Below are 16236 nucleotides of genomic sequence, written 5' to 3'. Positions count from 1 at the left end.
AATTATGTATCTATGAAATTTTGTTTGAACATACTTTTTTAAAAATCTTTCCCTGAGTGCTAATAGAATTAAGCATCTTTTCATTTAGTCATAGGCCATATGCATCTCTTTTTCTGTGAAGTTGCTAAGCATTTCCTTTATTTATTTTCCCCATATTTTTCTATTGATTCATTTGAGCACTTGATATATTCTGGATTGTAGTCCTTTGTTGAATAATATGAAATAGAAATGTTTTCTGACTTAATATAAACATTTTTCATGTATGCATAGTATTTTAAGTATGACTGATTTTTTTTATTCTTTTATGATACTAAGTATTCTCTTAATTGTCAAAATTGTATAATGAATGTCCATCTTCACACAAGCAAGTCTTCATCTTCCTTCTCTATTGTATCTTGCTTATGTTGGGGTCTTTGTCCCATAGAACTTGTAGAATCAACTTCTAACACTCATTTAAAAATTTTATTACTATTTTTATTGGAATCTTATTGAAGCTAAAGATCTCTGCATGTATTTTTAAATATCAATTGTCCCCAGTACATAGAACCTTGCAGTCTTTCTAAAATATTTTATTAAGCCCAATAGTTTTTTGGATTATTTGTGTTTTTCAATTTATGAAATCTTATTTGCTTATATGACATTATTTTCTTCATTTATCTTTGTAGTGATCATTTTTTTTTCCTGTTTCATTTATCGGCTATGGTGTTAAGTACAGTATTGAATGAAAATGTTCATAGTAGAAATCCTCATCCTATTTTTTTCTTAAGAAGAATACTCTACATTTCACAATCAAATTTGGCCTATGTTCTTTGTTTTAGACCATTTATCACATTAGGTAGGCAAGGAGGAAGATATCTGCAATTCCTCATCAGTTCATCAACTTGGCCAGATGTCTACCCATAGTATCTCAATTTATCCTCATACCTGTGCTGAAAGGTTGTTTTTACTAACCACGTTCAGAAATTGTAATTTAGAGGTACATTTCAGAAACTGAAATTTTTAAATATGCGTACTTGCCACCAGTAACATTTAGCAAATGTCCAGGCTAGGCTCCAAACTTACATTTTGAACTGCCTTTTTCTCCTCAGTTTAACAGTAAGATTCGTGTGCTGGTGCCCAGTTTAGCTGTGAACCACTTGCCGTAACGTACTGACCAGGGAAGTAGATATCTAGACTGTTAAGTTTCTGAGACAAGAAGTAGGTCTGCTGTGTTCACTCAGTTCTCTCTAAAGACTAGTATTCAGTGTAACCCTTGATAGATGCCCTGCTAATATTTTGCACGTATGAGTGGGAGAGACCCACTAGTCAGACTGAGTTGCTCTTCCTATAACTCTTACGCAGAATGTGGTCAGCTGGCCTGACTGCTAGCCTTCACTAATAGTTACCTAGTAACTAGTGACTGTTCTTGTAGAGCTCAATGCTTCATGGAGGTCCTTAGGTGCTCACTGTTCTACTCACCCCAATGATTTACCTACTTCTCAACACTTACGGCAGTTTCTATTTCTAGAAAGTTAGGTCATCTGGGACTGACGAGTTGAAACCTTGATCCGACCTCTGATTCTCACACAAGTGTTATTTGACTGTCAAATAGGAGTGGTCCTGAAGTGAGAAGGTATTGCCAGGAGAAGAATCAAAATCCTCCTGTGGGCATAACAGCTATGCTGTTTTACCAGTGGAACAGATTAAGTTCCTTTAGTACTATTTTGGATTTTATGTTTGTAGCTTGTGGGAAGCTGATTCCAGGCCATACCATCTCATTTTTCTTGGCACAGTATCTTCATTGCCTAGGAAATCAAGTGAATTTTGGCTTACACTTTTCCTTTGGTTAAACCCATTTTATCCAAGGAAGACTGCTCTTTCCAAATAGCCACATTTCTGTTTAATCTGTCTAGCATCTTGTGAGGTCTGCATTCTAATGCCTGAATATGGAAAAGACCGAGAGTGTGGAAATATTAAGACTTCATTTACATGCTATCTCCCGATGATGTGCCAGAATTCTCACCAATCTCATAAAAGCCAGCCCTAACATCTGCTTGATGAGACCAGGGAATGAATCAACAACCCAGATGACTCCATCAGACTCCCTGTCACTGCTCCCTGCATGCAGGGATGAAAAATGTGCATGCTTTATATGAGATCTACTTACTCTCAGACCACATTCTGGTTTTTCCCTTCTCTTGCCCTCACCCAATAATTTGTTATGGTCTCTCAGTGATGAAAATATTTGGCTCTTCATTGAGAAAGATCTTTGAATAGAACTGTCTCGCTGAAAATTAAAATACGCCTCAGTTGGACGGAGAGAATGCTGCAAACATGCTGGAATCCATTGTTGCCAGCAGAGTGGAACCATCCAATATGCATTGATGGTGCCTGATTCATGCCCGAGAGATATCACAGAGCTGCTTTTTCTGATCACAGCTCTTGCAGCGATACTTAAAAATTAATTGAATTTTCAAGAATGTCAGTTTTAGCTACCGTAGTTGATAACCCACTAGTAAGAAGGTTTATTAAAAATATACTGCCATCTACAGTACTGTTTGACTCTTTCACAGGCACTTTTTATGAATGTCAATTAGGCAGAGTTTATTTGAGGCTGATTAGTTATTGTTTCTGTCAAGATCTGCTGATTTGCATAATGTATAACTTTGCTTATGCATGTATCTCTCTGTTTTTCTCTAGGAAAAGAAGAATATATTGCCACTTTCAAGGGATCTGAATACTTCTGCTACGACTTGTCTCAAAACCCCATTCAAAGCAGCAGCGATGAAATAACTCTGTCCTTTAAAACCCTTCAGAGGAATGGACTGATGCTTCACACCGGGAAGTCGGCTGATTATGTCAATCTTGCCCTGAAAAATGGAGCTGTCTCTCTGGTCATTAATTTGGGATCAGGGGCCTTTGAAGCACTAGTGGAGCCCGTGAATGGAAAGTTTAATGATAATGCCTGGCATGATGTGAAAGTCACCAGGAATCTGCGTCAGGTAACAGCGCAGTGGATAAGAGAGTAACTGGCTTTGTTTCTCGCTACAGCTGTGTGTGTGGTACTTGAAAACCCTAACAACACGATACAGGGCTCCTCAGAGTCGCTTACAAATTAGGTTTTTCTTCTGAGAGGAATCTTCCTGCCATACTTGAGCAGGGGCATATCTAGAAAGTTCTGGGGGCCCAAAGGCTATTTTGATACAGCGACATATGACAATTTCCCAGAGGGCTGCAAGGGTATCCCTGCGACCTGCCCTTCCTGTGATGTGTGTGATTTTGTTGTGTTTTTGGTTTTTTGTTTGTTTGATTTTAAATTATAATTTTCATGGTGATCACTTGGAAGCATGCACATTGGGGTCATTAAATCACAGTTCCTTTTTTGTAGTAAAATAATAATAAAACCATGTTTGGGATTTGGGATTGTATCAATCCCTGCTCTCTCCCCACTCCCACTCCCAAAATGGGGACAAGGAAATCCCCGAGGGAAGACAGATTATGTATCTCCTGAAGAGTCTGTTTATGATGATACTTTTATTTTTAGTACAGACTCTTTAAGTTAAACCCAGATGACTTTGGAGAGGCCAATTCATATTCTAGGTGCCCATTTCTATTTAATTGTATTTTTAAAAAGTTCCTTCAAGAGTCTGTATCCAAGGAGAATATGAATTCTTTTTTATACTCGATGATCTACATATACTGTCTGTTTTTAATTAAAACATATCATCACAGTATATGTACAGGTGAAAGTGAATAGAGTGCATTTACATACTGAACGTTTTAAGTTTTGATTATTATTTGAAATTTTATATTACAATGTATCATTTTGTTAAGTGTTGACAGTGACTAATATTTTTGCGGTTTGTGCTGATCTAAAACTAATATCCTTAACGTATTTGTTGTTTCTCTGAACAGTTGCGCAGAATGACCGGATTGTCTCTGGTTTTCCTTTACTAAAACAGCCCTCTCTTTCTGAGCTGTTAACTGTCTAACCTTTTCTCTCCTGCTTCTGAAAGTCTTAAACTATCTGAGCTAGAGAAGCAAACCCAAACATTAGGACTGTAGCTTTAGTGTAGCTGAGGAAAATAAGCAAAATGAAAAGATTCTTTAGAACCCCCAAAGACCTCTCAGATGCCTTCCTAACATGGGAGGGGTCCTGCATGCTTCACACCTGTAGCAGGAGATGGTTCCCCACCATCCGTATCGCCAAAGACCACAGGTTTCCTTTCCTATAAGTCTGTCTCTTTGGTTTTCCTTTTTTTATTTGTTCTCTCAGATACTCACCAAGAGACCGGAGGCTCATTTGAGAGAAGCACAGAAGGAAGGGTGGGGCTGGAGGAGCCCACTTTCTAGATTTGCCTTTGCTCAGGTTACAAACCAAACTGCGAATTGGTAGCTCAAAGGAAACTGTATAGCCGGGGTGCATGTGTGGCAGGACAGATTAAAAACAAACCCATTCTACTCATTCTATGTGTCAGGATCTTTGCTTTGTTTCATTGCAGTAAACTGTGACCCTAAAGTCCATCAATATGACCGAAGGAAGTTTTGGAGTTGAGGAGGAGTCCTTGTGTGCTGTAAAATTTAGTAGGGCAATGCCAACCAATTCCTACTAATTTGCTGGGGCCGGGGTGGGCCAGGGCGGGGGAGGGATTAATTATGGGCATAGAGCAGCAGTGGTCAGCTGATGAGCTTTAGGCCTTTGAATCCCTTTTAGTCTTGTAAAATGTCTCTCAGATGTACTCAGGAAGACAAAGGGAACATTGCCATGTGTCTGTTTCTGTCTAGCAGCAAGTTATGAACAATAATGGCAGGAAAAATATTACCTCTGTGGGAGGTCTATTTGTTAGTCTGCTTTTTTCTTGTAAAATTTTTTTGCCCTTTTTCTATGTTACTAACATGCTTAATAACTAACATGTCATTCATGGAATGTTTCATTCTACTAACCGTTACCTGAATCAAAAAATGTACTAACATGGTAGAGACCATCATATTTTTTAAGTAACGATCGTTATTCTGTTCACAGTTTTTAATTTCCTTTCTCCCCCCTTCTCCACAAAGCACTCAGGCATTGGACACGCTATGGTAAACAAACTACATTGTTCGGTAGATATCATTCTAATTGTTTCTTATTTTGGGTTTGCCGTGTGTTTTCTTTCTTTCTTTTAACTGTAGACATCATTAACAAAAGAGGAACTGCGGTTGGTACTCTTCTGCTTACTTTGACCTCCTTCTTTTCATCTGTTGTTGACCTTCTTATTTTTTACCTGTTCCTGTCAACTTCTGTTTTCCAACTCACCTGTAGGGGCATCGTTAACGTTTCGAACGTTTTGCATCCAGCTGTGGTTAACACGGGATAAGACAAAATGGTGGCTGGCCCGAGTGACCGCAGGCTCAGCCAGTCTCTAACCATTCATGATGCATGGCATGGAAACTTGATTTGGGAATGTTGGAGATGCCACACCCACTCATCCTTACCTCATCACAAAGCAGTTGTTTTCTCCTTTGTTTCCCCGTTTTCTTTCCTTTCCTTTCTGAACTGTACTGTACCTCCTGCATGTGCACATCAGCGTGCGCCGCTTCTACTGGTTGTTTTGCCTTTTCTCCCCCTTTGGCATGGACTTAGGCACTTGCATGCTGAACAGTTGCTGCTCAATAGTGCAAATAGTGATGTTGCTGGAAATAGCTTGCGCCTTTTATGTTAACAAGGTGCACGTTGTGATTAGTTAATAACAGACGACTAAACTTTACTAATATGTACACCAGCAAAACTAACCTAGGAGGCATTTTACTAACACCATTTTTGTGTCTGCTAAATGACTTTTGAGTTGCAGTAGGGATGATGCTGACACTACTTCAATAATCAGTTAACTCTCTAACTAGTTTAGATCTCTTAGGGCTAGTTGAATAGAATCCAAGAATAAACCTCAAACAGACATGAAAATGGGTTCCGCCATAGGGCTAAAAATAAAAACCAAACAAACAGAGAAAAAAAAAAAGCAAAAAGCAAAACAAAACCAAAAAATAAAACAAAACAAAACACAAAACAGGCATATCCCAGGATTACAGTATCTAGGTCTGAGTATAGCGTGTCCTTTCCCTGTGCTTTGTTATCTAGGTGACAATATCAGTGGATGGGATTCTTACCACAACGGGCTACACGCAAGAAGACTATACCATGCTGGGGTCTGATGACTTTTTCTATGTTGGAGGCAGTCCCAGCACAGCCGACCTACCAGGGTCACCAGTCAGTAACAACTTTATGGGCTGTCTCAAAGAGGTAAATATTGCTGTCACCAATATCTTTCCTAATTCATGACCTCATCGTTTCAGATCCAGACCGAAAGCATCTTGGCTGAAGACCTGATGTTTCCAGAGTCAAATGATACAACCTTAAATTCAGTATTCTACTGATAGTTTTGTTGTTGTTGTAGTTGTTGTTGTTTTTTTTAATGTAGGATTGGGGGAAGCTCATAGAGCATTCTGAAGAAATTACATTTCTCTACTTTATAGTCTTGTAGTAAATCACAGTTGCAATTTGCATGGATAGTTGTGTATTTGCTCTATAAGAAAGTCAAGCAAAAAAAGCTTTGGGGTCCAGAATTAAGTAAGTGGCTTACTTGCTCATTTCTATCTAAATGCCTTTGGTCTTCTGTATGCAGTAGTGCCTTATTTGAGTATTAAAGGGGAAAAAATAACAAAGATATTAAGCTATAAGAGAGACTACAATAAGACCAAAAAAAGAATCTGTAGAAGTAATTAAGTAATTGTGTCCTTGTATTTTAAATATGATTTAAAGAAAGTAAAGCTATTTTATTTGTGACTCTGGGAAGTTCACTAGCTATGTACCTGGGCAAAATCATTAAGCTAAAAGATATCGAAGTTTCACTCGTCTTTCTCGGCTATCATTGTTACAGCTTTTTAAAGGATTGGAATGTACTGGACTGTAAGGGAAGAAAAACCAAGAAGTGACTGATTTTCAATTTATATAAATTTCTAGAAAAGTTGCTTTCTCCCACCCCCCACTGGACCACAACACAATTTCTTCTGACTATTAGAACTAGATGTTACTCATCCATTGTATGACTGCAGTTTAATGGTTTAGACTTCTAAACAGGATTGTTGAGTAACTATGGATTTACTGATTGTTAGCCATAAGAACTCTTAGTAAGCAGTGACATACTTTCTTTTTTTAAAGAAAATATTTCAGTCAGATAAATCTGATTCAGGTAAGCATCAGTTTTTTTAAAAAATCACAGTGGAGTTATCCTAGCATATCTTTCATTTACATAAACATACTGGATTTTTTATTTCCCAATATGTGGATATATGTCCTATGGGAGATTTTGAAGTATTAACAGTTTTAAGAAATACAAGAAGATGCAGTTCTGAAAGCTTAAATCCACCTATACTTTGTGCTGGGCTGATTGATGGCCTCTCAGAATGACTTTTATTCTTTACAGATTTGTTATATGAACTAGGTGTATGGTAAACTTTTTAGAGGATAACAAACTAATAACCATAATAATAATAATAATAATAATAATAGTACAACATTTTCAAAGCTTCTAATTCTTATTTTGTGCCTATTGCTACCCTAAAGAGTTTTACAGTAATCCTTACAATATAGGTTGTGTATTATTGTCTGCATTTTTCAGAAAATGAGACTAAGGTTCAGAGCAGGTAAGTTTCTTGAGGAAGGTCAAACAGCTCGAAGCATTAAAGCCTAGACTTTAATCAAGGAAGTCTGAGTTCAAAATCTTTTGTGCTCTACATAAATATACCATGTCTGAACAGAAATTTCTGTTGGAGTTCTTAGAAGATGACACAAATTCTCCAGTTGTTACAAACTAAAACAATTTTTAGGAATATGTCATACACTGTGAGGAATGAAGCATCAAATAGTGAGTTTAAAAGAGTGTGAGATTGGTGCCAGGGGTTGGTGTAATGGTTACGTCGCTGGACTGCCACATAGTCAACCATGGTTTGAGTCCTGGACCTGGCTACTTAAAACTCATGCCGAGTGCATGTGTGTACGTGCCCAAGATCTTGAGAGGAGAATGGAGGAGAGAGGGTTGGGACATGGCATTTCCCCTGGGGGGTGATTTCTCACTTTCTGTCTCTCTCTCTGTCTCTGTCTCTTCCACAAGTATACACCCCCTAGTAAAAAAATCTCTAAAAAAAAAAAGAGGGTGAGATGAGTGAGAGTTCTAATAGTTAGGGAAGAAGATACACAGGAGAATTAAAATCTCAGTCTTGAAGAATGCGGATGATTTGGACAGGCAGAAGATGAAAAGTATTGCAAATTAGGGAAAAACATGGTAAAAACAAAAGACTTTATGAGATGATTCCTGAAAATTCGCTTCTGATAACATGAAACAGAGAGCAGAACCACACTCCTAACCCCCATACCATCTTCCCCACCTTCCCTATCCCATATTCCTCATTTTCTCTGTGAACAAGGTCAACCTACTGCCGTCCCTTGTGCCCTGCTTTACATATAGAGAGAAAATTAATCCTCCCATAGATTTGGTAAAGGGAATGGGAATCCATGGATCTCTAGCAGAAAAATGAGTCTAGCTAAAGAGCCCTTTTGTCACCTTCGTGGGAAAAAAAAATGAGGATTTCTACAGTGAACCTTGGAGATGGACTGAAACACCTGGTCTTCTGACAGTTCTTCATAGAGCGGGCAACCTTTTATGTATATGAAGTTTCAGTTAGTGACCTTAATCTGAAATGATGGCTTCAAATTAAACTGCTTCACATTAACACCTTTAATGCTTACAAGTCTAGGAGTTAATACATCATAGTATTTATCTGTGTTTATATTGACCTTTATTTTTTAGAATTATTTTATTTAACTTTATTTATTTACGTATATGTTTATTTAAATTTGACCAGAGAGGGACAGAGTGAGACAGACAGAAGGAAAATGAGAAAGCAAGCCACGTGGTCTGAGACTCGAACCGCAATCGGCCATGTGGGAGTCCAGCACCCTTAACCACTACACCATCTGCCAGCCCCTATATTGAACTTTCCACCACAAAAACCACAATAGCAAGAAAATAAGTCAGGTGATCATCCAAGCAGCATTTAGTTGATAGCTAGTGAGTCCGTAAAAGAAGGATTCACTCATATTATATCTATGGGTTTTGGATATAAAGCACTGCTCTTTATTGATTGTGTGCTTCCCATTTCTCTTTCCCACAGCCCAGTATGTGTTTGGAGCAAGAACTTCAAGGGCTTTTACTTTTTTATTTTTGTAGGGTTTTTTAGCCTGTTTTTGTTGTTGTTGTTACTGACTTATATATTGGGTTATCAGAAAAGCCATGACATACTTTTATATGTCTATGCAAAAATGCATCATGACTTTTTCTGATGACCGAATAATTCACTTCATTTCTTCCTGACACACTAGAGGTATAAAGGGAACAGGTACAATCACCTAAAAAATCAGAACACACTTCAGTTGGAGAACATTTTAGTAATCCATACTTTCTATCCATGTCTGAACTGTTTGGAAAACCTTATTCTCCCTACTTCTGAGATGAAATAGTTGCAAAATATCACCGTCTTTGGGTTAAATCACCTTATTTAAGATAAATCAGCCTAGGAAAGTTAGTGAAAAGAGAGGAAAACAATCAGATTCATTTACAGATTCTTTCTTAACAGAAGCCCGTGTAAGTTTTCATATGGTCTGTGGTACGTTGTTTATATAGAACTTCAATTATTGTTTTATTTATTGGCTTATACCATTTTTATTTTCAGTCTAGTTTATAATCTCTCTCAGGATAACCAGTCCTAGGAGAGATTTTAGTATCTTGCTTAAAGTCATAAAAGATACCTTTGTGTTAACCCTGGGCCATTTGGTTGGTGAACATGGGACAGAGACAAATGATAGTATTTTCTGTCTCTTTTGTGTTTTACTTCATTACTTTCCTATTATTTTTTCTCTAAACAGATAAAGTCACCTTTAACATTAAAAAAAAAAAAAGGGGGTGGGGAGCTGGGAACAGACCTAGAGAAGTTTCTTGGCCAAGGACCATGAGAGGATGAGGAAGCATTTGAATATAGAATGCTGTCAGTTGAAATATAATGTTTGAGGAACCAGCAGTTAGCATAATGGCTATGTCGCTGGACTCCCACGTAGTCGACCGTGGTTGGAGTCTTGGAGCCGGTGGCTTAAACTCCCACCAGGCGCATGTACGTGTGTACCCAAGATCCCGCGAGGAGAATGGAGGAAAAGGGATTGCGGTGTGGCCATCCCCACTGGGAGATAATTTCTCGCTTTCTGTCTCTCTGTCTCTCTCTGTCTGCCTGGCGAGCACACACACCCTATAGCAAAAACCTCTCAAAAAAAAAAAAAAAAAGAAAAAAATGTCTGAATGACTAGCTTTGATTCATCAAAAACATCATAAACACCCAACATATAAAAGTAGTGATAGTTTACCAATCTAACTAATTCACATCTTCATTTAAAAAAAAAAAAAAAAAACTTCATTAATTTCTTCTGTGAGCTAGAGAGACAGCACCCCACAACAGGATGCTAACTCCAAGATCTACCCATAGGCCTAGACACAGGCACGAGTGCAGGTTATATGTACAGAGAGGTCTTTGGGTATGAACCCAGAACCTTCCCACATGAGTCAAGACTCACAGAGTGTCACATTTTCCTGCTACATCACCATCTGGCCATCCACATCTTTTTTTTTTTTTTTCCCATGTATTTTCCCATAGGGTCTATGCATTCCCTAGAGAGAGACAGTGAAAGAGAAAGTAAGAAATCACCCCCTAGGGGGGATGCCACATCACATTTTCTTCTCCCTCATTCTCTTTCTGGGATTTTGGGTACAGACATGCACATGCCCTGTGTGAGTTTCAAGGCATCAGGTCCAGGACTCAAACCACAGATGGTCATGTTGGAGGCCAGCATCTTAACTACTATGCCCCTGCTAACCCTAAACACTTACATTTTCATTGTTAAAGACTAAAGTAAAAAAGGAAATAACTCAATATATTGAAATAACGTATAAACTAATGTTTATTAGAAGCATCTTAAGTTTCTTCTGTATAATGATGATGTCTATTTGAAATGAGATTTGGCTTATATATACAGCAATAAACTTACAAGAAAAAGTTTTCCTCTCTCTTTTTAAGTGATTTTTAATTCAAGATGAAATAAAATTAGTTAAAAATAAGTTGGTAAATTATAACCTGAACTTAATAAAATACTTTCTTTAAAATGAGAGGAAATTTTGGCTAGGAATTTCAAATAGAACAATTAAAGAGATTTTTAAATCAATATTTATATGTTAGAGGCCAGCAGGTGATGTGGTGGTTGAGGCACTGGACTCCCATATGATTGACCATGGTTCAAGTCCCGGACTCGGAGGCTTGAAACTCAGCTGGGCGTAGGTGCATGTGTGCCCAAAATCCCAAGAGGAGAAGAAAAGGAGTTGTAGTGTGGACATACTCTCTGCAGGATGATTTCTCAATTTCTGTCTCTCTCTCTCTGTCTCTCTAGTGAGTGCACATGCCTTACAGCAAAAATTTATGTGCTCATGATAAAAAAATTAAAAAGGTTTTGGAGAAATGTTTCAGCTCACTGAAAAATGACTTTAACAGATATCAGTTTGAGTAAAGTTAAAGGTTAAATGATAAATAATGAGTTACAATTATATATAGCCCACATCTATGAAATTTCTAGATGATAATAGGTCTTTAAAAATATGCTTTTTAGGGAGTAGCAGATGTCATAATGATTATGTCACTGCACTCACACATAGTTGAACACGATTTGAGTCCTAAACCTAGCGGTGTAAAATTCACACTGGGTACATGTGCATGCGTGCCAAGATCCTGAGAGGAGAATAGAAGACAAGAGATTGCAGCGTGGCCATCCCTCCTGGGAGTTGATTTTTCACTTTCTGTCTCTCTGTCTCTCTGGCGAGTACTCGTGCTCTATGCAAAAATCTCTCTCAAAAAAAAATAATGTTCTTTAAATCTATTTCTATCAAAGCAACACTATATATGATTTGGCAGAAGGCATTATTTATATTCTTGGTAATCTGGCTAATACTAAGTAAATGCTAAAATATATATTGCTTAAAAATTTTTAGTCATTTTAAATTTAATTTGATTTTTCTAATATGATAGGAGAGGAAATTAGAAATTTCTGTAGAAAGAATACATGATGGCATCTGAGTAAGATGCTTGGAGTCTATTCAGTACTCCTACAGGACCCAGCAGGTGGCATGGTGGTCAAGGTGTTGGATTCGCACACAGTTGACCAGGTTCAAGTTCCAGACTTGGTAACTTGAAAATCGTGCTGAGTGCATATGCAAGCTTGCCCCAAATCTCAGGAGGATGATGAAGAAGAGAGTGGAGTGTGTCCATTCCCCTGGAATGATTTCTCACTTTCCCTCTCCCTGTCTCTCTGGCAAACACACACACACTATGGAAAAAAAAAAAAAAAAAAAAAAAGCGAGAGAGAAAGAGAGAGAAGGAAGGAAGGAAGGGAGGGAGGGAGGGAAGAAGGAAGGAAGGAAGAAAAAAGAACACCTGCAGCCTACAGGCCTGCCTGTTCACCTTAGACCACTTGGAAAGCACGTGCCTGTGTAAAAGTATCACATTTAATTCCTCAGGTGTTCATTAGAGACTTTTTTAAAACTTCAAAAATAGATGGAAACCTCACTAGCATGTGTTTCTATCCCAATATGTTGACCATGAGAGTTTTTGTATTAAGCGATCTACCAGGAAGGGTCATGCTGCTCCCTCGTTAATCTTCTCACAGAATCCGCTCCTGCTCTTATGCATTTCTTGGTCTCCTTGTGCCTCTAAACGCTTTGAAACACTTATTTCCCTTCTGCAGGGTGAACATTACTTAACACAGTTTGTTAGTACAGAAATGATACTGAAGGGGTAGGAAAAATTGTGTATTCAAAAAAACCAACCTCGAATCCTTTATTAGAAGTTTGTTTTTAGCCATATGTACCTGCTAGACTTTTTAAAATCAGTTGTTTGAGTGAAGATACTGCCTGTGTGAGGTAATTTAGAAAGTTGACACTGAAGGTTGTTCCGAATGAGCCTAAGGAAAGATTCTAGGGAGAAAAAAAATGAGTTAAATGCTAGAGGGAATTCAATCCCTACTGAAAATTTCATCAACCTAATTAGATCAGCTTAGCCTTTAATTACACTTACTAAGTTGTAGCACTAAGATGCTATGAGGTGGATGAGGTTCAGAAAATACCCTATCTTATGTAAGCAATTTCCCCCTCTGGGGGGAAAAATGGTTGATTCCTAAATGTAATCGGATGGCTGCATCTGCCCTGTGCAGGAGCCACAGTACAATCCCTACACAGTACCAGCATCCATGCTGGAAAGAGGTGGAATAACTCCTTCATGCCAATGTCCCTCAATCCCTACCTTTCCTCGTGGACAATAGAGCATTGTAGAAAACGGAGAGGACTTCTGAGTTTATTCCCTCCTGTGGTAGGCCCAGCTCATCCAGTTCCGTCCCAGGTGCCCTGTTTCTATTTCCCCGCTTTTCAGAGAGCAATCGAGTACCTGACTTTTACATGTGAGCTTAACATTTGTGGCTGATTCTGCATTTGTTAAGGTTTCTTTCCAATTTCAAAATAAAAAGTTTTGCTAGAAAAATTGACCTAACCTAGTAGGAACATGGAAGAGACAGGGATTTTCACTAATGTCTATAAATTATGCCACATGTGAGAAAAGCAGCCTTCTTTCCTTGTCAGGGACCTTCTGGATGGACTCCAGAGTCATGAATAAGCACAAGCATCTCCAGGTTTTTATTTCCCCTAAATTCTTCTTTGCTGAGGTCCCTGACTTACCGTCTTTCTTCTCTGTGCTACTATGATCTACAAGAAGTCTTCCAGGAATTCATGAAATATGTGTATTATGAAATTGTATGCATGGATTTCAAAAATTTTTTCATGAAAATAAGCTTACATTTCAATTTCAATTTCATTTTTCATGAACTACTTGAAGTACCCTCGTATATGTTGGTTGGTAGCATCTTAAAGTTCATTTACATGGACTTTTCTGTACTCTGTATTTAGGACAAATAATTGCTTTTTGCTTCTCACTTCACTTTTTCCTTAATATTTTCCATACAGATTTACATAGTTTTGCTTACCACATATTATTATGTAACTATAGATAATACTATCTTGATTTTGTGTGGTAATATGCTCTCACTTGAATGAACTATTTTATGATGGGTTTTTCAAATGCCCAACTTACAAGAAAATAAAAAGGAATTCTCTTAACACAAAAATTCACAAATTAGCCTGTCTGAGACAGAATAGACACTCAGTTGTTCACTCACTAACTGATTAACTGTGGCTACAAGCTCACTTCACTGTTCAAGGTATTCCATGCTGGATCAGTATTCACTCTCTGCCATTTTGATTTTCAGCTGGAATGAATTTGCTAATAGAATAATCAGTCTTCTCTCTTTTAAAAATGTACTTATTTATTTCTTCCATGAGCAAGAGAGACACACAGAGAGAGTACCCCCAGAAGGATTTTCTTTTGTTTGGTTTTTTTAAGGTTTTTGCCATAGGGTGTGTGCACTCACCAGAGAGGAACAGTAAAGACAGAAAGTGAGAAATCACACCCTCATTGGGTGGCCACACTGCAGTCCCTTCTCCTCCATTTTTCTCCTGGGATTTTGGGCATGTATGCATATGGGGCTAGCATGATTTACAAGCTGCCTGGTCCAGGACTCAAACCAATGTCGACCATGTGGGAGTCCAGCACCGTAACTACTATGCCATCTGCAACCCCCTCACCCCCCCAGCAGGATCTTTTTTTTTTTTTTTTTGAGAGGTTTTTGCTGTAGGGCACATGCACTCACCAGAAAGACAGAGACAAAAAGACAGAAAGTGAGAAATAACCCTCCCATGCTGCAATCCATTCTCCTCCATTTTCCTCTCTGGATCTTGGGTACGTGTGCACATGCGCTCGGCGTGAGTTTAGGCCACCGGGTCAGGGATTCTAACTGCGGTCGACTGCATGCCAGTCCAGCGACATAGCCATTACACAAACTGCTGGTCCCACCCCCAGCAGGATCTTAAAGCTATGACCTCTCTCCCCCAGCTTCAGCCTACTGAGATCATGGACACACATGAGCCTGGCATGTTCAGGAAGATCTTCAGACATAAACCTGTAACCTTCTCATGAAGTCAGCTTCAGAGCATTGTGTTTTACCACTGTGCCCCCAAGGATAACAGATTCTTGTCATAACTGTAGTTTATACTAGGGCTTAGTTTTTGGCTACTTCATTCTGACCTCCAAGTGCTGGAGACGATGCTGTAGGCATGAATTCACTGCTCTAGCTGCTCTTGTCCACCTTCTTGGAGGCATGCTCCTGGTTTAGTTTGGTTTACCCAGCTGCAGAGTCAGTAAAGGTGCCTGTAGTGTACTGGGCAGAAGTTGAGGTGCAGAAAGAAAATAGCATTTTCTCCACCTGATTTAAAACATAGAAGATGGAAGTTTTGCTTTTGAAACTTTAACAAGAAGACAAGATGGAGTTTGTGGCAATGTCAAAGAATTTGACAAATTCTTAGATGTTATTAATGTGATTTCTTATAGGCCCAGTCTAGTATCTTCCAGATCTTAGAAATACTGAAATGTATTTGATCTCATCTGGTGTAATAAAGTATAGGCCCTAAAATGCAAACAGAGGTCTATTACCCTTGCTCCCTTTTGGGGGAGAATAGCAGGCTGCAGAAATCTTCCTTATTTTTAGGAATTGTCCCCAAAGCCCATATGAAGTAATAGTAATAATAATAAAAATAATAATAATTATTATACTATGCAAATGAGAACCCTGAGGCCTCAGCAGAGCAAGTGGCTGTGGAGTGGTGGGATTAGACCTTGACCTTGACTTTCTGTCCCTGAGTTAGTACTCCCAGCAGAGCACACTGCCTGAATCAGATCCTCCAATAAACCCCAGGAGTGTAAACTCTGTCGTGCCTAATTATGCCTGTGTTTGTACTCGGCAGTATGCAAATGGACATTAAAAGTCATTATCCCTGGAGGGGTAAGGAAGTCAGTGTATTCCAGAGTAACAATACTACTATTTTTAGCATTTTTATTATCATATAATGTCTGCTACATCCAATGAGAGACCCAATGGTCATATTCCTAGGGATATCAGAACAGAGTAAAAAAAACCAATTTTTTAAAAATAAAAATAAATTTATGCAGGACCAGTAAGTGCTGTGGTGGTTA

The 16236-nt window shown here is 38.4% G+C and overlaps 1 protein-coding gene across 1 annotated transcript in view; it reads left to right on the top strand.

Annotated features, from left to right (window-relative positions):
- The window catches only part of NRXN1 (neurexin 1), a 1261405-nt gene that overhangs the window by 461328 nt on the left and 783841 nt on the right, over nt 1-16236 (top strand). Inside the window, exons 6-8 of the mRNA XM_006159011.3 lie at nt 2680-2981; nt 5038-5061; nt 6095-6256. Coding sequence (XP_006159073.1) covers nt 2680-2981; nt 5038-5061; nt 6095-6256 — 488 coding nt within the window. The remainder of the gene's footprint in view (nt 1-2679; nt 2982-5037; nt 5062-6094; nt 6257-16236) is intronic.

This window comes from Tupaia chinensis, unplaced genomic scaffold (genome assembly GCF_000334495.1).
Source record: "Tupaia chinensis unplaced genomic scaffold, TupChi_1.0 Scaffold000622_1, whole genome shotgun sequence".
In the NCBI taxonomy this organism is placed as follows: domain Eukaryota; kingdom Metazoa; phylum Chordata; class Mammalia; order Scandentia; family Tupaiidae; genus Tupaia; species Tupaia belangeri.
This window is presented reverse-complemented; position numbering and strand designations above follow the sequence as displayed.